Below are 25,524 nucleotides of genomic sequence, written 5' to 3'. Positions count from 1 at the left end.
GGGGGCCCCGTGGCCAAAAAAAAAAAAAAAAAAAACACTTAGTACAAAAAAAAAAAAAATGTAAAATATTACATTCTAGTTATTTTATATTGATGGCATATTAAAATGCAATATGTTTGACATATTAGGTTAAGTAAACTATTGTTAAAATTGGTTTCACATGCTTCTCTTTACTTTTGGAAATATGGCTACTGGAAGATTTAAAATTACATGATTGGCTCACGTTATGATCCCATTGAACAGTGCTGGTCTAGATACTTGAGTATTAGTCCTGAATGTACTGAATAATCTTCGGCAAGCCAATTACCTTCTCTGTGGCTTAAGTTCAACACGTGTAAAATAGTGCCTTGCTCAAGTGAAAGCTGCAAAGGAACAAAGTAAATCTGGATTCGTTTTTATTAGTTACATACCTCTATTGCTTACTTCTATAAGAATTTTTAAATATCTATAAGATAATATGTAAATTGAATAGCTTCAGCTACAAGTCCAAAATAAGTGAGGAATTAAAACTACTTGCAATTTGGGCTTCCCTGGTGGTGCAATGGTTAAGAACCTGCCTGCCGATGTAAGGGACACGAGTTTGAGCCCTGGCCCGGGAAGATCCCACATGCCGCGGAGCAACTAAGCCCGTGCACCACAACTACTGCGCCTGCGCTCTAGAGCCCGCGAGCCACAACTACTGAAGCCCGCGCGCCTAGACCCCGCGCTCCGCAACAAGAGAAGCCACCGCAATGAGAAGCCCGCACACCGCAACGAAGAGTAGCCCCAGCTCACCGCAACTAGAGAAAGCCCGGGCGCAGCAACGAAGACCCAAAAGCAGCCAAAAATAAAATTAAAACAAAAAACTACTGCAATTTTCCTCAACAATAGTTTCCACCTTGGGCAGCATTGTGAATGTAATTTTTCTCTTGGGGTACTCTTCTTTCTTCCTATTCTTCCCTTTTCCTACCATCTAACACAGATCAGCAGACTTTCTCTTGTCCCTTCAACAGGCAATATCTCCCCAAATATAAACCTCACTTACTAGTAGTGATAGAAACTTACATCGGTATGGTACCTTTCACAGGTCATTTGCACTTTGCACTTTCCCTTTAAATACGGAATTTAAACTATTGTTTGCCTTTGTTGAAGAAACAAATCAGTAAGGATGTGTAAGCTCACTCATCATGTCAGTTTCTTTAAGAGCAGTATACCAGATTTAACATACATTTCTTTCAGTATAAACAAATACTTTTAAAGGTCCTGTGGAATAGGCTGAAGGAAAATGAAGGGTTCATTAAGATGGCATCTAAAGCAGGGGTCCCCCACCGGTACCGTTAGGAACCCGGCCACACTGCAGGAGGTGATCGGCCGGGCAGGTGAGCGAGGCTTCATCTCCTCCCCACCGCTCGCATTACCGCCAGAGCCATCCCCCCACCACCACACTGCCAGCCCGGCCGTGGAAAAATTGTCTTCCACGAAACCGGTCCCTGGTGCCAAAAAGGTTGCGGACCACTGCTCTAGGGGCCATCGAGGAAAAATTGTCTTCCATGCAACAGGTCCCTGGTGCCAAAAAGGTTGGGGACCGCTGTAGAGGTTACATTGATTGCACTGTGTTCTTCAATTTTACAGGAACGAACAGGTACGTGACCTGGGTGATCTACCTAGTCCCATTTAGGCTCCAATTCCTTTAGACAGAGATTCTAAGCAGACAAAAAGAGCTGGCTGTGGTGAACAAGAAAATGCAATAAGATGCCAATTCCATGTCCAGAAATGAACAAACTCTAGGTTACCAGGAGGATCAAATGAAATCACGTAAGAATTCGTCAGGGAGCCAAGTAACTTGTTCCTAGGATGTGAATGTTAATAGTTCTCTCCAAAATAGCACACTCAGTAACATCTGATGGATAGAATGTAATGTTGGCAAAATTATTTTTAGCACCTAGAAAGTTTAATTGGAAATCCATGTCTACAGCCTATTCTTTAATCAGTGTTTATTAAAATCACAGGATGAAATAGTCATCTTAATCACCAGTGGCATATGGATTGACAGTTACTCTCCATTACACTGTCAGGGTGTTAAAACTGCACTTCAAGATCCATTCCTCAACGACTGCAGGAATAGCTACCCTTAGAAACTGCTATCTCAGAGGACTTCGGTGCAAAGGCGCCTCTCCTGCCGACCACGTTAGGAGATGATGAGTGTTAGCTACTACACAGCTGAGAATCAGATAATTTGCTTGGTGGATGGTTTTCTTTCGATATATTTTTCTTGGTGATTCAGGTTGTCATTTTGGTGATTTGAGGAGTTTACTTTTAACCCCATGACAAAATGATAAATAAGAGCTATCATGTTTTAGATTATTCAGTAACTCCCATGTATGCTTCCTGTTGCCACCTCAGGGTGGCAGGAGAAACAGACCTATCAGAAAACCTGACTCAAACTTGTAAGCAGTGTGATGTGACCTCAGCCCGTTTCCTCTTGTGTAAAAGAAGACAGTTGTATTTTCCCTGCTATTCTGCCGAGCTATTCTGAGAATTAAGGATGATAACCTTTGTTAGGTGATCTTAAGACCACCCTCAGCTTGGTTTGGAATATGATAAAGTGTGAAAGAGTAGAAAAAGCATGGGCCAAAGGCTGGGGTCTATTATTGGTAGGGCTACTCCAGAAGGAAGTGGGAAATTTGCTTTATTTCTTTGAGTCTTAACTTTCCTCTCTCTCTTTCTATCCTTCATCTCTCTATCCATTCATTCAATCATCCACACATACATATAAATATAACTATGGGGAAGAATGAAAACATTGAGTAGCTTTATTTGTGAACTTAACACGATGTCTGAAAAGTGGTAGATGCTCAATAAATAATTATTAGCTTACCCTCCATGACCCCAGTCCACCTGCAAAATACAAAAGAAGAAAGTATAAATTGTAAGAAGACACTTCAACTAATTATTTTTGAGCCATCTTAAAGATTACATGGAATCTTAAATGTTACATGTCACCACTAAATACGTTTGCTTCCAGGTCTTTGCCGCTTTATTTCCTCTTCCTCTTCCTCTATATAATAATTTAAAAGTAACTTACAGCACTGTTATTCGTAATAGGCAAAAGCTGGATATAACCCAAATGTTCATCAACTGATGAACGGATAAATAAAATGTGGTATATGCGTACAGCGGGATGCTATTCAGTAATAGAAGTACTGAAACATGCTACACTACGGATGAACCTTGAAAACATTACGCTAAGTGAAGGAAGCCTGTCACAAAAGACCATATGTTGTGTGATTCCATTTATATGAAATGTTCAGAATAGGCAAATGCCTAGAGACAGAAAGTAGGCTAGTGATTGCCAGGGACTGGGGAGGGAGGATGGAATAAGGGGATGACTGCTAATGGATATGGAATTTCTCTTGGAAGTGATGAAAATGTCCGAAAACATTGCAGTGAAATGTTTGCGGTGGTTGCGGTGAAAGTTGCACAACTCCCTGAATATATTAAATAACATTGATTTGTCCACTTGAAATAGGTGAGTTACGTGGTATATGAACTATTTCTTAATAAAGCTGCTACCAAAAAAAAGCACTGTTTTAGTATGCTCAAAATAATGTACTTTAGCTTAAAGATTTCTGCTGCCTATCCTTTGCTGCAAAGGAAATAGTAGCTTAATAACTATTTAATTACTCCAAAATTAAGTGAGGGGGACAGGAGTGTTATAAATGCTGTCATTTCCTTTCCTCAATGATTAACTCAAAACCTTCAGATAAGTGAAAGGAGAAAATGGCTTGCACAAAATTAAGCTGGTTTCGTTAGCAACACTGAATCGTGTTGATAGATATAATTTTATTGTTTTAGGTCCTAAACCTAGTGCAGTCCTATGTGACTCTCCGAGTCCCTCTGTATGTTTCCTACGTGTTCCATTCCCCCGTTGGGGTAGGAGGCTGGCAGCATTTTGACTTGAAGTCAGAGCTTCGTCTAACTTTCGTGTATGACACTGCCATCTTGTGGACTGATGGAATTGTCAGCCCCCCAGAAGCTGAACTCCAAGGTGAGCTGACAGAGACTCGGAAAGCTAGTTTTCTTACCTATTTGAATGACTTAAGAGAAATTTTTACTGCAGCTAAAAATAATAGAAGCACCTTTCAATGTATTTTATTTTTATGGTCAATATTTTCAAATAATTTCATTTCTGTCATGGAAAAACTTCTTTAAATTATATCAATGCATCAAATTTTGCATAATACGTGACTGTTAAATATAATGTCCATTTTAGGCGATTAATCATTCATGTGTTACTCAACACAGTCTCTCTCTAGATTTTAGAAAGTGGATAGGGAGAGATCCAATTGAAAGTAAGGAATGAACCCCAAAGAAAAAGTTACACATTTTTGTTTATGAAAATGGGAGATGCATTTTAAAGCCCAGTATACACTGTGTCCTGGATTCTAGTTCCGGGTCTGTAGCTAACTATCTGTGTGATCTCAAACATATTGTTTGACCTTTGGCAGTCAATTTCTTATGAAAGATAGACTAGACTTCTAATTTTCTTTCAGTTTAAAAATTCTATTATTCCATAATACTTTAGCTGAATGTCTTGGAACAGTGGTGGTGCGTGCCACTACAGTTTGGGCCCCCAAATCATCTGCATAACTTTGTTTCAGTCTTGATGTCAGAATCATAATTCAAAGTCCACAAGCATGAAGCTAATGAATCCGTCAGTAGAATTAGTGCTGTTTCTTTTCAGACACGTACTGCTGTTCAGGTTCCACGCATGTCCAACCATCATTACTTCTTACGAGCCAGAGGGAAAATTCGGTTGATAGGACATCTCAAAGTGTGTTGTCTTAAACAGATTAAAATTACCTTAAAGCTATGTGAAAGGTAATATGATCACCCTAAGTAATCAGTCTAGATCATTTCAAATGTTTTAATTCCATATCTTGCCTTAGGAAATGTATATTAAGTGAATCTTAATGCAGATCCATCTCTTGGTTCTCAACTTCTACGTAAGGATTGCATGTTTCCTTCTTCTGTCTGTAGCCAACTTTGGTCACCTTGCTAAATTTCTTGGGGAAGTTTTGGTTTTCATTAAGCCTATAACATTTGGAATTACTCTGGAGAGCACAGACCTGTTTCCACCTACATGTCCAGATCTTCAAAATTTGACCAGTTCATCCCGTCTCTCAATTTACAGCTTAATTTCTATAGACTAAAGCTTTAAGAAATATCTTGGCCTATTGTAATCACTCTGTATATTTCATATGGACCTCATTCATGTGACCTTATTCTATTCTGCCTACCTTCTAGACAGCTTTTCCTGTTAGAAAACAAAACAAAACAAAATGAGAATATTTCTGCCTCTCTGATCACTCAGAATTTTTCTGGTAATACCTTTCGGCTAGAATGCTTAAAGATGAGAGGAACCTGAATTTGGTTTTGGAAGAAACCCCAGACATTAGGAGTCCTTGGTCACCAATATTCCCACTCTTGTGTCCCATCCCATCATAGGTTCTCTCTACCCAACTAGCATGCGCATCGGTGAAGAGGGGCGTTTGGTCGTGAACTTCAAGACAGAGGCACAATTCCATGGCTTGTTTGTGCTGTCACATCCCGGTAAGCCCCATTACCCTTAAATAGCCGCTCCCCACACAACAAGGATATAGTTGTTCCATATTTGCACACGTTTCAGCATGCTTCCTTATGAGCTTTGAAGCCCTTAATTTCAAATGAACCGTGTATGTACAGATATCTACATGAGGGCTTGATCATTGCTCCGCTACGTCTTATAAGCTACAAAATCATCACTGTAGAATTTTAGAGAAAATACCAAATGGTTAAAGTACATTTAAAAGAAAACCACTTGGAGTTCCCTGGTGGCCTAGTGGTTAGGGTTCCGTGCTTTCACTGCCGTGACCTGGGATCAGTCCCCGGTCGGGCAACTCAGATCCTGCAAACCGCGCAGCGTGGCCAAAAAGATAAAGAAAGAAAAGAAAACTCTACTGAGTTAATTTTAAGAGTTTTCCTTTAGATTGAGAACATAGCCACAACATTCCCATTCTCTACTTCAAATGTGTTGTCCAAAAATTTGAATTTTAGGTCATTTGTTCAGCGAGCACAGCTCTTTTCTAGGTACTGTAAGAAACCTTTATAGTGGAGACAGAAGTGCCACTTCACTATTACGCTTGTTGCAGACACATGAGCTAATTATCTTAAGTGTTAGCTATGTAATTTCACTAATTTGATGGATTGTGCTGTGAATGTCAATAATGTGGCAGTCACTAATGTCCCGTGTCTAAGCTTTTACAAAAAATTTCATTTCATTAGAAATAATTCTTTATTTGACTTCGCATTACTAAACTGGTTTGCACATCTTACTGGTGTGCCAACTCATGTCAGATTGGAAGAGGGAAATAATTCACGCGCTGTCTTCTGTGTCCTTCTTTTTTCTGGGTCGGACGGAGAGAATAAGGCTGAAAATTCAGGGAGAGAAAGACAGTTTGCTGTATTTTTGTGAGTCTGAGCTCTGAAATACAGAACCAAAAAGAATCATTTTGCTTTATTGTAATTGACTGTTCTGGAAAATGAGGATTTCCTGGTCTTTACAGTTCCCTTCCACGTGTCTACCTTTCTATTAAACTGAATCTTTGTTTAGATATGATTGAGGCAATCTCATTAAAATTAGACTCCATGTATAAATTGGGTGTGCCTGGCTCTGTGGATGCAAATAGTCCGAGGTTCTGTTCATAGCTTCAGTGCACAGTGAGCACGTTCACATCAGCCTTTATTGAACGGCTGTGCCTCCCTGGAAAGTAGCCCTGAACTATGTGAGCACTTCCGTACAATTAGTTTTTGGCAGCATTATATAGAGTGGAAAAAGCACTGCGTTAGCAATCAGAAGGCACACAGCCCAGCCGTGTGATCCCGGGAGAGCCACACAGTCACTCAGCCCAGTTTCTTTAACTGCGAAATGAGGATTATTATACCAACCCTGCTACTTTGCAGGCTTATTATAAGAATAAATGCAAATAAGGGATCACAAGGCACTTTGAAAACTCCAAACCGTTAGGCACCCTTTTAACCACTAGACCATTATTGTTCTTGGCATTTTTCTAGCGGCCTTCACCAGCTCCATGATCATGTCAGTTGATCACCCAGGTCTGATGTTTTCCCTGCGTCTCATACGGAGTGAACCGACCTATAACCAGCCAGTCCAGCAATGGAGCTTTGTATCTGACTTTGCAGTAAGTGACTAAGGCTCTTACTTTTCCCTTGCTTCTGCCTTTGACTACATCTCAGCTTTTTAAATGAAAAACACGGATGTCGTCTCTGCTCCTTAAAGGTACGTGACTACTCGGGGACGTATACTGTAAAACTGCTACCATGCACCACTCCGTCACACCAGGAGTACCGCCTGCCGGTCCACTGCAACCCCAGAGAGCCTATCACTTTTGACCTTGACATCCGATTCCAACAGGTGTGTCTCACAGAATCTTCTCCCACGTAGAAGCCCGCTTGGTTAAAGTCATAGTTTACTTTTATCAGTAAAAAAGAAATTTTTTCTCACCCAATGATTTCAGTTCTTACATGCTGAGAAAAAAAAGAAGTCAGGCAGGAAGGGAACAAGGGAGGAAGGAAAGAAGAAAGAATTGCCCTTTATCCGTTGCGGTTTCGGTATATAAAATCCACAGGTTAAGGGTACGCAAGGGTTATTTTTTTTCTTATGGGATCTGATCTCCTCCTGGAGTTTGCTGCCTTGGAGATTTGAGAATTTTCCCCGGAGTTCTGTACTTCTTCATCTTGTCCTTGATCATCAAGGAGAATAAATATCCTGTAGTTCATGCCACCTCAGAGTGCCTCATTGCCAGTATGTATTAAAAGAAACGTGATGGCATCTTTTGCCCAAGAACTCTTACTAAACGTTGGCCTTCCGCTGTTTGCAAGTCCCTTATACATTCCAGTAAACCAGTGGAAATGAGCTCAAGCCACGCTAGTTAGTCCCATTCGAAAAATGATGTAACCTTGACAGTTTTGTCTTCTTAAGAAGAACAAAGTCAGCGTTACAATTCCCTAAGAAGGTGGTTTGGCTGGACATGAAAATTTCCGTGCAGTGTTTACCATTCTTTATGTCAGCGTACAACGCACGTGTGTGTCTGCAAATGTGCTTGTACACCACCAGAACCGTCAACAACACGTGAAAGGGCCTTTGCGCTTGGTTTTAGGTCAGTGATCCGGTAGCAGCTGAGTTTAGCTTGAACACCCAAATGTACCTGCTCTCCAAGAAGAGTCTCTGGTTGTCTGATGGATCCATGGGATTCGGACAAGAGAGCGATGTTGCCTTTGCAGAAGGTATCACTTTACACATGAGACGCCTGCTCATCTGTTTGCCATTATATCTGTCGTCCTTTACTGGGATCGTGTTTGAGGGGGGCAATTATAACCTCCTTTACGGTCTTGAGATTATAACTGGGTCTTTATCATTTTGGCAGGGAGGGGTCACTGAAATTGGATATATGTTACAGGATGGTTTTTATTCTGGGGAAGTTAACCTCTATTTCCCTTATCTAAATGACTTTTGAAACAAGTCTGGATTTTTTTCCTTGAATGTTTTTTTTCAATTTGCACACACACCAATACTGCAGCTCCACGAGAATATATAGTTCATGGGCAAGGGTTGTGCCTGTCTTGTTTAGTGGTATATTCCCAGAACCTAGCAAAATACCTAGTACACGTGGTAGGTGTTCAGTAGTAGCTGTGAAAGAGATGATGAAATACCAGGGAGTTTCCTTAAACCCTCTTTCAAAATCAAATAAAGCTGGGTTTGGGGAGGGAAGGATTAAGAGTTTGGGATTAGCAGATGCAAACTAGTATATACAGAATGGATAAACGACAGGGTCATACTGTATAGCACAGGGAACTATATTCAATATCCTGTGATAAACCATAATGGAAAAGAATATGAAAAAGAATATATATATATATATATATATATGTATAACTGAGTCACTTTGCTGTACAGGAGAACATTGTAAATCAACTATACTTCAGTAAAATTTTTTTTAATTTAAAAATCAAATAAAGCTAATTCAGCTTTTTATTGATGTTTTCTCTTTTAGTGTTATTCTATAATGATTTGCCTAGATCTCGGCAACTAATATACTTATGTAAACTGGACTTTAACCACAAGGGATGTTATGAATGTTAAATTATAGGCCAATGGGAGGGAGACGCAAGAGGGAGGAGATATGGGGATATATGTGTGTGTATAGCTGACTCACTTTGTTATAAAGCAGAAAAGAGTTATGTCTGGGAAAAAAAAAAAAATTATAGGCCAAGCCTTGAGGTTATTCCCACTACAGGCTGAGCATGTTGAGGGTCAATAGATCTCCAGTACCTCTGGTCGTCTGCAAAGTGGTCTCATCTGAGGCCTGGGAGTGGACCAGATCCTGAAGCTAACGCAAAAAGGGCTTCAACATTTGATGCCAGATTAGGAAGAGAAGGAAATGCTTTCTAGTGTTATTATCGTCACAAACTGTTTGCAGTGTCACAGAGACATACCTTATCACTTAACAGAAATAACATTTCCACATCTCTGTTTCAGGCGATACAATTTATGGTCGGGTCATGGTGGATCCTGTCCAGAATCTAGGTGATTCCTTCTACTGCAGCATTGAGAAGGTGTTCCTGTGTACCGGAGCTGACGGCTACGTTCCCAAGTATAATCCAAAGAACGCAGAATATGGCTGCTTGGCTGACTCTCCTTCACTCTTATATAGATTTAAAATTGTGGTAAGTGCTTTGGCCCAAACAATGAACTGGGTAGATACTCAAAGCTAAATGTTTTTGTCTTCTGTTTTAAAACAACAGCATCTTTTTAAATGAAACCAAACGGTGGCATTTTATGGTACGTCCCCTACATATGAATGAGTTCTGTTCCAAAAGCGCACGCGTAAGTCCAATTTGTTCGTAAGTCCAACAAAGTTAGCCTAGATGCCCAACTTACACAATCAGCTATACTGTAGCCGCTACGTCACCGCTGTTTTTACGCTTGTTTCTGGACATCCTGGGCTTGAAATAAAGATACGGTACTACCGTACTCTCTACAGTACCGTACAGTAAAGTACACAAAAGCGCAGCCACTTGCAGAGGATGCACGCACGTGACAGTGTACCCCAGAGACGTGAACTAACTCATGTGATTGGACAGGCGAACGCACGTTTGCATCTTTGAAAGTTCGCAACTTGAAGGTTCATATGTAGGGGACTGACTGTAATCGGTACTTGCACAAAACTAATAGGAAAACCTTCTGCATTTGCAAAAGTTGGCCTTATGTACAGCAATCCTCGTTTTCCTTATTGCCTAAAGGACAAAGCTCAGCCAGAGACACAAGCCACCAGTTTCGGAAATGTCCTGTTTAACGCCAAACTGGCAGTGGATGACCCTGAAGCTATCTTGTTAGTGAATCAGCCTGGATCCGATGGCTTTAAAGTCGACTCAACACCACTCTTTCAGGTGGGCCAATAACAAGGTCACTTACAAGAGGTGTGTAACCCACGTGCAAGTTACTTAACATCTGAGCCCCTCAGATGTCTCCCATGTAGAAGGCAGTGATTGTCATATTCCGTAGAGTTAATGTGAACTTTGAGTAAAATAACGCGTGTAAACCACACCAGACCCTCCTGGGCTCAGAGCGAACATTCCATAAATGTTCGCTATTATTATGTTTATTAATGTATTCATGTTATTTTAAGTCTACGTGTAATGAAGACCCTTATTCAGTCCAGAATATAAATCTAAATGTGATGGTTGGGAACTCTGCTCTTATTGTTCGAAACCTCCTCTCGGTTGACTTTTTATGACCACCTTTATAAGAGTGATCTTGTGTGAACTGCTGGACTCAGAGAAACAACTGTGCACAGCCCAGGAATCTCTATTCTTTTTTTTTAATATAAAGAAATTTATTTTGAAATAGAATAAAGTTTCGGGGGTACAACATAGTGTCACAATTTTAAAGGTTATACTCCATTTATAGTTATTATAAAATATTGGCTATATTCCCTGTGCTGTACAATATAGCCTTGTAGCTTACTTATTTTAGACATGGTAGTTTGTACCTCTTAATCCCCTACTCCTATCTTGTCCCTCCCCTGCTTTCCTCTCCCCACTGGTAACCACTACTTTGTTCTCTATATCTGTGAGTCTGTTTCTGTTTTCTTATATTCACTAGTTTTATTTTTTATATTCCACATATAAGTGGTATTATACAGTAGCTGTCTTTCTCTGTCTGACTTATTTTACTGAGCATAATACCCTCCAAGTCCATCTATGTTGTTACAAATGGCAAAATTTCAATCTTTTTCTGGACGAGTAGTATTCCATTGTATATATGTACCACATCTTCTTTACCCATTCATCTGTTGATGGACACTTAGGTTGTTTCCATGTCTTGGCTATTGTAAATAGTGCTGCTGTGAACATTGGGGTGCATATATCTTCTAGAATAAATATGTTTGTTTTCTTTAGGTATATACCCAAGAGTGGAATTGCTGGATCATATGGTAGTTCTATTTTTGGTTTTTGAGGAACCTCCGTACTGTTTTCCACAGTGGCTTCACCAATTTACATTCCCACCAACAGTATACAATGGTTCCCTTTTCTTCACATCCTCACCAACACTTGTTATTTGTGTTCTTTTTCATGATAGCTATTCTGACCAGTGAGAGGTGACAGCTTATTGTGGTTTTGACTTGCATTTCTCAGATGATTAATGATGTTGAGCATCTTTTCGTGTGCCTTTTGGCCATCTGTATGTCTTCTTTGGGAAAATGTCTACTCAGGTCTTCTGCCTATTTTTTAAATCAGGTTGTATTTTTTTAACATCTTTATTGGAGTATAATTGCTTTACAATGGTGTGTTAGTTTCTGCCTTACAACAAAGTGAATCAGCTATACATATACATATATCCCTTCCCTCTTGCGTCTCCCTCCCACCCTCCCTGTCCCACCCCTCTAGGTGGTCACAAAGCACCGAGCTGATCTCCCTGTGCTATGCGGCTGCTTCCCACCAGCTATCTGTTTTACATCTGGTAGTGTATATATGTCCATGCCACTCTCTCACTTCGTCCCAGCTTACCCTTCCCCCTCCCCGCGTCCTCAAGTCCATTCTCTACGTCTGTGTCTTTATTCCTGTCCTGCCCCTAGGTTCTTCAGAACTTTTCTTTTTTTTTTAGATTCCATATATATGTGTTAGCATACGGTATTTATTTTTCTCTTTCTGACTTACTTCACTCTGTATGACAGACTGTAGGTCCAACCAGCTCACTACAGATAACTCAACTTCATTTCTTTTTACGGCTGAGTAATAGAATCTCTATTCTTAAATACTTTATAAACGAAGATAGAAAGTTCTAACCTAGAGACAGAAGGTAGAAAGAGACCCAGGAGACCATAACACTGAGCAGACAAATGAGACAAATTCAGAGATGTGTCCACATTGTGAATCCTTGGGGGAGCAAGTGCATCTTTTAGGATGTTTACTGAAAATTGTCCAGACAGGATGGACTGGAGAAATACGTTATCTTTATTCCTCGTGAAGAAGGATGCCTGAGAAAGCATGTCTGTTCTTCTGAATCTTTTCAAACAGGAAGTTAAGTTAAAGTATGTTTTGTTTTGTTTTTGTTTTTAATGTTAACTCTGAAGGCACTTGACCTCTTCTAAATCCTGAAGGCTTCAAAGAGCCATCAGAAAATGCCTTCTTTTCACAAACCCTGAAAAGCAGAAAAACTTACCTTTTCTATGGCCTTATGTGTAAAATACACAGCAAGACATACTGGAAAAGAGTCTTGAGGTTCAGAAGGTCTGAGTCTAGTCCTGCCTCTGATACTAACTAGTTCAGTGACCTTAGGCAAGTCACTTAACTGCTACATATTCTCATTTACTCATTTTTTACTATTTAATTTTTGTACAATTTTTAAAAGGTTACACTCCATCTACAGTTATTACAAAATATTGGCTGTATTCCCCAGGTTGTGCAATGAATCCCTGGGACCTGTCTTACGCCCAATAGTTTGTACTCCCACTCCTGTACCCTTATATTGCGCCCCCTCCCTTCCCACTGGTAACCGCTGGTTTGCGCTCTGTATCTGTGTCATTCGCTCGTCTTTTAAGTGAATAGGTTAGACCGTGTGATCCGGAGTTCTCTGCAGCTCTGACAAGTCACAGCTTACCAAACGTTTACCACCATCTGCTCCCTTAAGAGCTGCACGGCATACTTTATAGAGCGCTTTACACAAGGCCCTGCGCACACTACACGTGTAAAAATATTACAGATATGAGTTCTGCGGACCAAGTTAAATGATGATTATCTGTGCCATGAGTTTCTCTTGCAGCGTCGTGAATTTTTAGGTTGGCATAGGCTTCAGTTTTCTGATGAATAGAGTTGTGTCTCCTAGGTCTCTCTGGGTCGAGAATGGTACATACACACCATCTACACAGTAAGATCCAAAGACAGCACCAATCGAGGCCTTGGCAAACGAAGCGTGGAGTACCAGTACCACTCTCTGGTGAGTAAAGGGAAGCCCCAGGCAACTTCCAAGAGCCGGAAGAAGAGGGAAATCAGGAGCACACCCCCGCTGGTGTGGGAAATCGGGGCTGAAAACAACCGAGGAACAAACATCCAGCACATCGCCCTGGACCGCAGCAGCAGGAAGCAGATCCCCCAGGGGAGGGTTCCTCCTGACGGCGTCCTTCCGCGGGAGCTCAACCGTCCCACCTCTGAGGTCAGCCTGGTCACGGTGGTGGGAGGCGTCGCGGTGGGACTCCTCGCACTCTGCCTCACTGCCATTGCAGTCATGATGCGCCAGGGCAAGAGCGGCAGGAGAAAGGACACCCCCAAGGGCTCCGGCAGCACCGAGCCCATGATGCCCCCACGGGGCCATCGCAGCGACAGCTCAGAGGTCTGACGGCCACGGGTGGAATTCAGCCTTTTCCTCAAGTGCGCGGGAAAAGACAATGGAAACCCAGTGCTCTGTCAACAGCAGAGAATTGGGGACTTCTGTGACAAAGCTGCTCAGAGGACCTGACTGTACTAGTGAACTTTGATTCGCATGCTGTCCACTCGTTCAGGCATCAAAGGACAAATTGAGACCACAGACCACATCTTTCCTCTTGCCCAGAAGGCATCAAGTATGTATCCGGATGTACACAGAGCCATAGATGGACGGTGAGGAATGTACTTCTCACCTTAGGCATTTTCTCTACACAGTAGAGATGAACCTATTCAACGGTGCTAACAGACCCCTTCAGAAGTTTAAGAAGAGTCTATTGTTGCTATATTAGTACGTCCTGAAGGTGCAATTATCACATTGTTTATTCATTGTATAACAGTTTATTACTAAAAAGGTTTTAATTGGTAGTCTCGAAGAATGATGAATACCCTGTTTATTGTGACAAGTTTTCTAATAGGCGAAGACGGCGTGGAATTACGACCGAGGGTAGCTCAGCCCACAGATCACATTTTTTCCTACTGGAGAGAGAGTGGAAGGAAAGACCGAGGGACAGTAACCTACTCACTTCAGTTTGCATTGCTTCTCGTCTTCGTCGGACCCTTCTTGTTTCATTTGCTTATTTAATTTTAAATTAAGCCAAAGAATATGTTAAGTCTGGAGAAGATGGCTGAAGAGTGACTGCTCTGGTCAGGTACCTGGTCAGAAATAGAATTCTTGCATGATAATACGGTATTGGTGCTCATCGGAGAGGGTTGGTGACATTTTGATGATGAAGAAATGCCATAGAGTTAGATTCACATTTACAAGACAATGTTCTTTAAGAACTGAGCCTAGATGTTTGCAGTATTGAACCCATAAATGATCAGGACAAATATCATTCTGACGGTGAAGGGAGAAAGTGGTATTTATTAATATAATATGTTTAACCAAAGTGCCTCTTACCTATACTTTATAGAATAAAAGAACATTTTAACAATGACACATGAGTTTAACCCTCACAACAGCATCACACAGCAAGGTCCAAAACTCAATTTGTCCAGAAGACATTTTATTAGCTTTCTAATAGACACCTGGTCCAAACGATGGAAATCCCTTCAACCATCATTCCAGAGATGATCTTAGAGGTGGCCAGCATCCCTGATCATATTCTTCTTTTTTTTTTTTTTTTTTTTTTTTTGGCCATGCCACGCAGCATGCGGGATCTTAGTTCTCCCACCAGGAATCGAACCTGTGCCCCCTGCAGTGGAAGTGCAAAGTCCTATCCACTGGACCACCAGGGAAGTCCCGATCATATTCTTTGATCAAAGAAGAAAACTTCACTCTCTGGCATCTTCAGTTCAGTGAACTGACGTGGTGTGGCCCACCTCAGTACCTAAAAATATAACTTGTAATACTGCTTGCAGTGTTCAAAACCAAGGAACTTGAGTGAGCTTGCTCGGTAAGCTTCTCATTGTCTTTCTAAGAAATGTGCTTGCATCAAATGGCAGAATTTTCGATCAGAAAGGGAAAATGTCAGTAGTTTAGTGACCAGTCTTCCAAAAGCTAGTAAATGTATTTCAAACGAAAATAAGGTCAGGAGAAAAAGAACCCGACCTAAAGAGTAACCCTCAAGTGCTGCCTGGGGTCCTCTTTCATTTCTAGTTATAACCTGGCCAAGCTGGACGTCCTGGTGGAATGGAGATTTTTAGAAGGCTAACCTCTCCTCGGGTCATACAGTCATTTCCAGCTCGGTGTCTGTGAGTACCAACCATCTCTTGATTGAAAAAGGGAAGCGACACTGGTGCTGGGAGAGAGGCCAAATGTATCCAGTACTTGCCTCTCTTCTTTGGGGCAGCTCTGCACTTGACATTCGAAGTCTTTTAAAGGATAGAGTAGACCGTCTTCTCCTTCCATTGGGGAATATACAAATGCCACCTACAACTCAAAGGTCTCCCAAAGGACTTATATAAAGAGAGAGTACTGTACAACCCAGGAGATCACTTATCAAATAAACATTAATACTTTCTTAATGATCCCCTTTTCTTTTGCTTTGCCCTCTGGGAAGATGCTTAGCTACTTCTTTGGCTACCTCGTAACTTGTATAGGAATGAGCTTGACTTAAGCAACTTCGGATAGTGTGTGGACTTTTTACTACTTAACCGTTGGATTCGGTGTGTGTAGACTGTTAGAACCTAAGTCCTCTCGGCTGACTTTATGTTACGTGAGGAGTTAAATGCTTCTGAGCCTGACTGTCATACAGCCTTAGGGGTCTCTGTGACTAAATATGTCATCAGTGAAGCATCATTACAAGAAGTCTATTTTGAGCCTTTGAGCCAGGCTGGCTTTTACCAAACTTCTCTCTACAGTGAGTTGTTCTAATGAGACGACCTTGGATGAATTGGAGTGCTTATACAGTACAGGACACATCCTCTCCTAACAAAGAAAAGTCTCTCCCTCTCTGCCCATCTCCTTCTCTCTTTCTCTCCCTCTTCTCTTCTTCCTTCCTTTCCTCCCAGTGGAAAAAAGAGAGTCTGTAGGAATTAAGCAGAGTTTCTTAAGTGTAAGCTTGGATTTCTGCATCATTTTCTTAATATTTATGTACTGAATATGTGACTTAATAGACATTTAATCAAAAACTCTTTTTAGTGGAAGAAAGAATCAAACACAATGCTTTGTTGTGCAGTAAAACAGATCCTTAGTTTCAATCTTTTGTTTTTAGAGAATTATTCTGGTACGATCAGAATAAATACATAAAATAACTTCCATGGAGGACAGGATATAAGCAGTAATAGCTCCTTAGATACTCATGGCTTCTGACTCCAATGAAAACAAGGTCTTGTTGACATTATATAGTAAACACAAAACAATATTAAGCTTTAGTGGCTCACCTGGTATATGAACCATGACACATGAAAACATCTAACTGTGTTTTAACAATGGTTTTATTTATTTCAGTTAATTCCCTCAGTTAATGTCTACCAAATGCTCCCCTAGGATTAGCCACTTTGAGAGATTACGTGGAAACCAAGCTACTCTCCCTGCCCTCGGGCAGGTTGCCGTCAAATGTGGCTCTCTTTCTTTGGACTAAAGGGATCGGGATTTGTATTGGTTTCTCTCCTGGACAAACAACACACCAGGCACATCTGTGAACTATAGTTTAAAAATCTCTCTAGAGGACCAGCTGTAGAGTCTACTCTTCTCCATCTAAGGAACCCCACATGTTAGGGATCATTCTGAACACTAATACAAAAGATTTCAAATCAGTAATTTAATGGAATCATCCTTTGCAAACCCACTCAGAGAAAGTACATTGCAGAGATGTAGGTGGCCCTGCATATTCTTTTCCTCTTGATGGAAGACAGACCCCCTTTATTCCAAGAATGGGATATAACACCTAAACTCTTCTTCTAGTTCTGTAACCTCACCAGCACCTCCTGAAGTCCACTCTTTCACAAGCATCACAATGTGTGAACAACATGAGGACAGGTCAGCTGGAATTCTGCTGCCATACTTCTGCACAGCATTTGTGACAAGAGGACCAACTCTTGTGAAGGGATTCAGCTCTGGAAGCAACAAAAGAGCCTCTTTATCAAGTCATCTTACCTCTAATTATTTTCCAAGGTACCAACTCCAAAGTCAATTTTTAAAATGAGAACAGAACTGTGTAAAACCCACAGAGAGCCTTTCCTCATACAAATCAGTGCTAAAGGCTAAAGCAGCCCCCAACTGAGAAATTAAATTAGAGTAACAACAGAGTGAAATGTAATGACATTTAGATTTTAAAAGTTGGAAATCTGATTTCAGCTACTGCTTTGAAAATATCTATTTAGTATCAACTTAAAAACCAACTTAGTCCTTTAATAGGAAAACAAAAGTTTTTTAAGATGCAAATGGTTTAGAAATTTACATAATTGTATTAATTTGAAAACAAGCACATTATGGTTCTTTGAAACTTTCATTTTTTTTCTAGCCATGATAGCAATAATAAAAGGATGAAAACAGGTGTCTTCACTCACCATATGGCAAATGAAGGGCACTCAAAGATTCCACATTCCAACTTGTCAAGGCTTAGAAATGTATCATTTGGCCAGAAACTATAAATACTACTGTTATCTCTCTCTGTCTCTGTCTCTGTCTCTGTCTCTCTCTCTCTCTCTCTCTCTCACACACACACACACACACACACACGTGCATAAAAAAACAGCCAAACAACTCATTTCGAGAAAACAACGACCCAAAAAACATAGTTCTACCCGAAAATGCCCATTTTGAAGATTTTCAAGGTCAACGCAATTGTCATTTGTAAAAACAGACTATAGTGGGAGTTTCTTTGACATTAATTCAAAGGTTAATATGTTTCCTTAAGATTTTTCTCCTAGAATTGATCCCAGTATTACATGGTAATGACACAGGAATTCTTAGAAAATGTCTTCCATAGGTTCGAAATATTCCTCACTGTTTATTTCTCTTTGTTTCCATATCCTTGGATGTTAAGAACATAATACTTTGAGACTTTGGTAGTTATTTTTATTTTGATAAGAGATTTTAAAACAGAAGTACATGGTATTTTCCTACAGTTTTTACTAGAAAGATTACACAGAAACATTTTAAATAGGGAAAGAAAGCCGATTCTGTCTTTAGAAATAAAGTTGATAAAACAAAATAGACTAATGTGAGACTCTTTTAATTTTATTGGGAGAAAAATGAGAATGTTGACTTTACAAACTTTTTTTTTTTTTCGGTTCGCGGACCTCTCACCGTCGTGGCCTCTCCCGCTGCGGAGCACAGGCTCCGGACGCGCAGGCTCAGCGGCCATGGCTCATGGGCCCAGCCGCTCCGCGGCATGTGGGATCTTCCCGGACCGGGGCACAAACCCGTGTCCCCTGCATCGGCAGGCGGACTCTCAACCACTGTGCCACCAGGGAAGCCTGACTTTACAAACTTTTAAACAGTTTTGCTTTCTTCCCGATCTTTCAAGTGCATTTATTTTCTTTCCCTGACCTTTGTGTGCATTTTCTTCAGTATTGTGTTTCGCTAAAGAACAAATACAGCAACATCAAAAACAACTGCTGTAGGAACAACATCTACTTTTACTTTGTTTTCTCTCCTTTTTCCTTCCTTTCTTGCTTTCTTTTCTTCTTTCTCTCATGGGCTTTGTTTTTTTCTCTCTCTGAGATCTGTCGTTCGTCCAGTAATGTTTCCCTTTTAGTTTTGAAACCATTACCATTTTCACTAAATCATTAGCACGCTCATTCATCTGAAAGCTGGCAAGTGAGCACAGGGTTTTCGCAGTAGCCCTGCTTTAGAAAATGTTCAGGCTTTCGGATGAAGGGAAAAAAAGAACTTCCTGCAAAAGATCAAAAGCATCATGTTGAGTAATGTGACGACAATCTGTGCCTTGCTTTTCTCTCAGTGGAGGTTCAACACTGACGTTTAAGATGTAAAAAAGAAAAATCCCTGTAAGACTTTAACTGAGTGAGAATAAAAGGTCAAAGATCACACAGATGAAGTTGTTTTGGATGACTGAACACTTTGCGATGAAATAAATGGCAAAAAAATTATTAAAAGCTTAACAGCGTTGAAGTATTGATATTTAAAATTATAATCGTCAGATGCACAAGACGTGGCCAGACGTGGCCTCCGCTGATTACATGATTCCTTAAACACTCTAAGTGAATTTCTACTACAGATATTTATTTTTTCTGATGTTTGGCCCTGTAACATAGGAAATGTCTTAAAAAAGAAGAAAGAAGGGGGCTTCCCTGGTGGCGCAGTGGTTGAGAGTCCGCCTGCCGATGCAGGGGACACGGGTTCGTGCCCCGGTCCGGGAAGATCCCACATGCCGCGGAGCGGCTGGGCCCGTGAGCCATGGCCGCTGAGCCTGCGCGTCCGGAGCCCGTGCTCCGCAACGGGAAAAGCCACAACAGTGAGAGGCCCGCGTACCGCAAAAAAAAAAAAAAAAAAAAAAAAAAGAAGAAAGAAAAGAGAAATGTAAACTTTAAAAACTAACATTAAAAATCAAGCCCATTATAATAAAAATCACTTAAAATACAGAAAGGCAATTACTGGTAAGACTAAGAGAAGGTTTGTGTAGGGGCTCACATTAAGCAGATTCCTAAAAGTACAAAGCAGAATCTTTCTCAGTGGCCTCAGGAATTCAAGCTGTTGGCAAGGTATTTTAAGCCCATTTGTCTATACAAAAAATCTTTATCCTGGACAAGGAATTGTATGTTTTATAATCATTTTAAGTGCCTGCTTCTGTACCAAGCGCCCTCAAAAACACTCAGCAAATTTATATCTAGCCACTGAGTGACATAACTGTGTGTAATCGAATTATTCACAGAACTTAATAGCCTTTGTGACTTTCCCACGGGAATTCTTCAGAAACATTCAGGGTCTAGTGTTTTTTCATCTGTTTACTAGGGCGCTGCGTATTGGCACGATATTGAAGTTTATCCCGGGGGATTCAATTATGCAGATAATTTGGAGCCGTTCAGTCTTAAATCCACGTCTAAAATAATTCTTCCTACCACTTGCGCCTGTTTTCCTTCAAAATATATCACATGTTGAATATAAATAAAGCCCATGTAAATATAAAAGTGTTAAAATGGCCAAGTTATAGTGGTGCATTTTATAACTTTCATTCACACTAAAATCACAGAATCCCCGTGGTCTGCAATGAGTGGCAGTTCTTCCCATTCTGGTTCTAGAGACTCGGTTCCAGGCTTTCACCCTGGGATCTGTGCTCCCACTACCTCCTTAGTGCAGGTGGCAAAATGTTGCGCTCCTCTGGGTCCTAGTGTCTGCCTACCCATTGTAGACAGGGGCAATGGAGAGTTAGAGGCAACAACATATTTAGGTGACTAACATTTTGTCCCGGGGAGCAGGGTGATAAGACCTTGCTAAGCTCTGAAACTCTGCCCGGCTACACTGGTGGGGATGAATCAACTGATCTGATCTATTGCCGGGTGTCTTTACTGCCAAGGAGACTAGTCACTTTTATGCAAAGTTAACCTAACTCAATCATTACTTGATTTATTTTTAGTATCATTTGATTAATTTTAAATTAATCATTTATTAATTTTAAATTAATTCGTATTTTAATTTAACACCAGAAGGAAATGCAAAGACAGCCCCTTATAACTGTTGAAAAAAAATCTAATATCCTGTCAAAGCTCTTCCGGCACTTCCAAGGCTCAGGGGAGAAATGGTCATGTTTTAGCAAAAATGTTGCGATCAGCAACAGAAATGTGTGGCCCAATCAGTCCTCACCATGGGAGAAAAAGAAGGTGTGTGTGGTAGGGAAATTTCCAAGCTGCGTGGGACAAAGCCTGACCTCCAGGATGTTGGGGAAGGGAACCAAGGAAAGGAAGATTCATGATCCAGCCCCACCAGAATATTGACGGTGGAAGGTAGGATCTCCCTGCCAGAAAGTCACAACCAGCACACAGGCACCCAATTTAAAGGAAAAGCCCCCAAACCAGATTTAGTCAAAGTGGACCTGACTAGAAAAAAAGTCACCAGGAGCAGAGTCAGGCTCTGCCGAGACTACTGATTCCTCCCTCACGCCCCCCAAGCCAGGAAACTGCCCCAGAGGAAGTTTGATAGGAAGCTTTGAAAATCCTATTCCCAGCAGCTCCCAAAGCATTTCAGGATGTTAAGATCTCATCCTAGAAACTTACATGTGACTAATTGCAAAGTGACAAAAGGTAGTAGAGAAGGTTACTGGACAGAATAAGATTATATCCAAAGGAAATTGGGGCAGGTCAGAGATGCAGGCAGGGTACTCACCAGGGGAAGAATATTTGGAGAAGGGTATCGGCGAAAAAAGGTGAGAACATTTCCCCAGACCTTCCTCAGAGTTGAAACCGTTCAGAAGACAAAGAGTCAGAAACACAGGGCTTCCCTGGTGGCGCAGTGGTTGAGAGTCCGCCTGCCGATGCAGGGGACACGGGTTCGTGCCCCAGTCTGGGAAGATCCCACATGCCGCGGAGCGGCTGGGCCCGTGAGCCATGGCCGCTGAGCCTGCGCGTCCGGAGCCTGTGCTCCGCAATGGGAGAGGCCACAGCAGTGAGAGGCCCGCGTACAAAAAAAAAAAAAAAAAAAGAGTCAGAAACACATAGGCTGCATTAGAACACATGAGAGCTAAGGCCTGACGTCGTTCTGCCACTTCTCATGAGGACCCCCATCCCTTTCCACAGCACTGCCACCATTTGGCTTGAATTCTAGAGGGACCGCTAAATCAGGAGGCACTGCTGATACCCAGGTGGCAGAAGAGAAGGCCTCAAAGGCAGTGGCCTGAATCAAAGAAGCTTTGTTTATAATTTACAGATGGATGATTTTCTGTTGGAACGACCTACACAGCATATTCTTTCCAGGGCATTTCCTGTACATTAAAACAGGGGTCTGCTCTGTGTGGCTGAATTCTCTAATTCATCTCCTTGGAGATGAGCCCTCCTTCTATGGAGATGAGGACCCCAGGCTCATGACTTGGTGTTTTTAAACCTAAGTTTTATTATAATTCAGGTACGACACGGCCAACAGGTCAAGAGACAACTGCCATTGAAAAGATAGCTTAGTTATACTCACAGATCCCAAGAGGAGCTGGCACACTGCATGCACCACCAGGGCACTAGGGGAGCAACAGTGTACATCAGGAGGCAAGGGACTTTCCTGGTGGCACAGTGGTTGGGAATCTGCCTGCCAGTGCAGGGGGCACAGGTTCGATCCCTGGTCCGGGAGGATCCCACATGCCGCGGAGCAGCTGGGCCCGTGTGCCGCAACTACTGAGCCTGCGCTCTGGAGCCGCAACAACAGAGGCCACAGCGGTAAGAAGACCGCACACCACAGCGAGAGATGGCCCCCGCTCACGCAGCAACAGAGACCCAACACAGCCAAAAATAAATAAATCAATTAAAACAAAATCAGGAGGCAAAAGGAGCAAAGGCAAAGTGCAGGCAAGAGCCTTTATCGTGGTTTCCATGGGAAGGAATGGGTGAGGCAGATAAGCGGTTTAGGATTTGCTAGTTTGAATCATTTTGCTGGGCCCTGGGACACTGAGCTGTCCCTAATTATCTGGTACCTGGCGCTAGGGTGATGAGGGCAGATGGTATGGCCCAGGGTGTGAGGGCCAGATAAAGGAGGCGGTGGGGTTAGGAGCTCTGAAATGTTTGGTTTGCATATGAAAGGCATAAATGGCTAGGAATTGATTAGTCCTCTTTGACTCTAACTCAGAGTTAAGTAGATTCTAGAAGAAGAACTAGGATCTTTTCATCTCAACTTCCAAGATATTTAATTATACTCCAAATCACAGCAATAAGCACAAAGACCTTCAAAACCAAAGTCAAACTGATAAAAATTTTAGACTATTTCTTTCCTCCTCGCAAATAGCACTCAAATCCCTCAGCAAAAGGTAAAAGAAGGAAAAGCAAAGTTTGTGAGAAGAAATGAGGAGTTTTCTGTCCCAGTTGTGTCCAGTCCCCCAGGCCCTCAGTCCAGCCACTGGAAGTTCCTAGGAGTTGTGAGCAGAGAAACAAGACGTGGGGTTGGGGCGGCGGCGGCGGGGGCGGGTAGCAGGTGGCTGGATGGGCCTTTTTTAATGTTTCAGAGGAAATCTGAAATGAGTGAATTTTTGGCCAGTGAACAGGGGAGGCCCTTTTGCCAAACTTACTAATTAATAAATCAGTTGTTTTTATAAAGCAATGAATACAATGTCCAAATAGCCAAGAAACAGTCATAGGGGATTTTCAATTCAGCTTGAATTTCTACCCAAAGTAACATTAATTACTGATCATATTTCCTGGAATTGCTGTTTTCCCCACAATCTGCTAGTGAATTGACTTTCTTCTTTAACTTAAAGGTCAAAAAAAAACAAATTGGAGATAAGCCCCATCCTGCCCCTGCCACTAATGGAGGGACAGACAAATATTAACACAGAGTCAAGCTCCTCAAATGTACTGTGGCCTGTGCTTCTCTTTCTAAAGGTGTCTTGCCTCCCTCTTTTATACCTAAGATAATTGACAGGTATGTCATCCAATTCACGTTTTTCTTTTGTGATTTGGAGCACTGAGGAGGGATTTCTCCCTTTTCTAACAGATACTACAAAGTTACAAGCAAGCAAAAATTATGTTGACAGAGGAATTTCTATCTTGGCTGATTAAAAAAAAATAGAGGAAACAACTTCTGGAAATATTTAATAGTTGTGTTCTCTCTCCTGGACTTAGTTTTGAGCGCCCGGCCTTTCTGCGGCGGATTAACAAGCCCATAGGTTCAGAGACAAAGGCTGAGGTAGGGTTCCACCCCTGCAGGAAGGAGGGCGAGTTTATGATTCTCTGTAACACCAGTTAATGGAGCATCTGGAGTCTTATCTCATGTTTTCCCAGATTCCAGATTTCCCAACATCAGTCAAGCAGTCCTGACTTTTATTGAAGAGACAATCTGTCTAGAGATATTACTGTTTCCTTAAGCAACTCAATAATAAGACAAAAAGCCACAGGGTTAGTTCAACTATTCTGTAAGCTGACTTCAGAAAGAAAATTTTTATTCTATTTCTTAGGTATATCACACATATTTCAAAGAGGGGATAAATGGCATTATATGATATTTGATCAGAAAATGGATTCCATTTTGACAGAATCCTAGAGAACACCAAGACATTCTGGCCTATAGACATTTACCATAATTTTATTGACTGCATAAAATCCAGGGATATACACTGGGATCAATGTGGACTCTGGATTAGGCTGGATTCAAAGAAATATATTTTCACAAAAATTCTCCTGATGAAATACTACATTATCTTCAAATCTCCACTCAATTACATTTCTTCCTATTACTCATTAAAAAGAAAAGGCTGTGAGGCGTTCCTTCCATTGTCTGCCTTCCTAGGACCTCACTGTCTTTCTGATATTTCATGTTATTTATCAGCACCATTTGGATCCCACATGTTGGCAACCTACCATATGGATTCTATACCGAATTAGAAGATTCATGTGATCTAAATTTTACATATCAGGGAGGGATATGTTATTGCTAAATGAGTAAGACTGAGTCCACTAAGAGGCCTCAAGGAGCTTAGGGTCAATTGAGGAAGCCAGACTTAGCATATGATGAGCATCCGTTAAATACATCGGTGTGAGATGTCAGTAAATAACCAGGACATGTATGTGCCACGGAAGACAGGGAAGGGGTCTGCAGGTGTACCGAGGAAGACTTCAAGGGAGAATTGAGACTAATGGATGGGTTGGGTTTGGACTAAGAGAACCCAGAGGCAGGCTTAATTTATAAGCTGTCTGATCAGTTTTTGAGCAATTTATCAATTAGATGTTTAATTAGAGACAAGGGATGAGACAGATAGGAAGTTTGTGGCTAGACTATGAAGAACTCTGAGGGCACAGGTTAAGACTAAGGAGTAAGGTCAATATAAAAAATTGGTTTTTGCACTTAATAGTGACCAAGCATATGGTAGATTCTCAAGTTTTTGTTGAATAACCATATAGTTAATGAAAGAAGTTTCTCCTTTATAAGAGACTTTCAGGAGAAGATCTGAGAAAGATTGAATTAGA

General features: G+C 41.3%; 1 protein-coding gene across 1 annotated transcript in view; it reads left to right on the top strand.

Annotated features, from left to right (window-relative positions):
* The window catches only part of FREM2 (FRAS1 related extracellular matrix 2), a 149,199-nt gene extending 134,071 nt beyond the window's left edge, over positions 1-15,128 (top strand). The window contains exons 17-24 of the mRNA XM_024755446.1: positions 3,835-4,027; positions 5,488-5,592; positions 7,093-7,220; positions 7,319-7,453; positions 8,199-8,325; positions 9,578-9,765; positions 10,342-10,488; positions 13,427-15,128. Coding sequence (XP_024611214.1) covers positions 3,835-4,027; positions 5,488-5,592; positions 7,093-7,220; positions 7,319-7,453; positions 8,199-8,325; positions 9,578-9,765; positions 10,342-10,488; positions 13,427-13,936 — 1,533 coding nt within the window. The 3' untranslated portion in view covers positions 13,937-15,128. The remainder of the gene's footprint in view (positions 1-3,834; positions 4,028-5,487; positions 5,593-7,092; positions 7,221-7,318; positions 7,454-8,198; positions 8,326-9,577; positions 9,766-10,341; positions 10,489-13,426) is intronic.
* The last annotated feature ends 10,396 nt before the right edge of the window (positions 15,129-25,524 follow it).

Source organism: Neophocaena asiaeorientalis, unplaced genomic scaffold (assembly GCF_003031525.2).
Source record: "Neophocaena asiaeorientalis asiaeorientalis breed wild unplaced genomic scaffold, Neophocaena_asiaeorientalis_V1.1 scaffold59, whole genome shotgun sequence".
Lineage (NCBI taxonomy): Eukaryota > Metazoa > Chordata > Mammalia > Artiodactyla > Phocoenidae > Neophocaena > Neophocaena asiaeorientalis.
The sequence above is the reverse complement of the archived record's forward strand: the minus strand, read 5'-3'. Positions and strand labels throughout refer to the sequence as shown.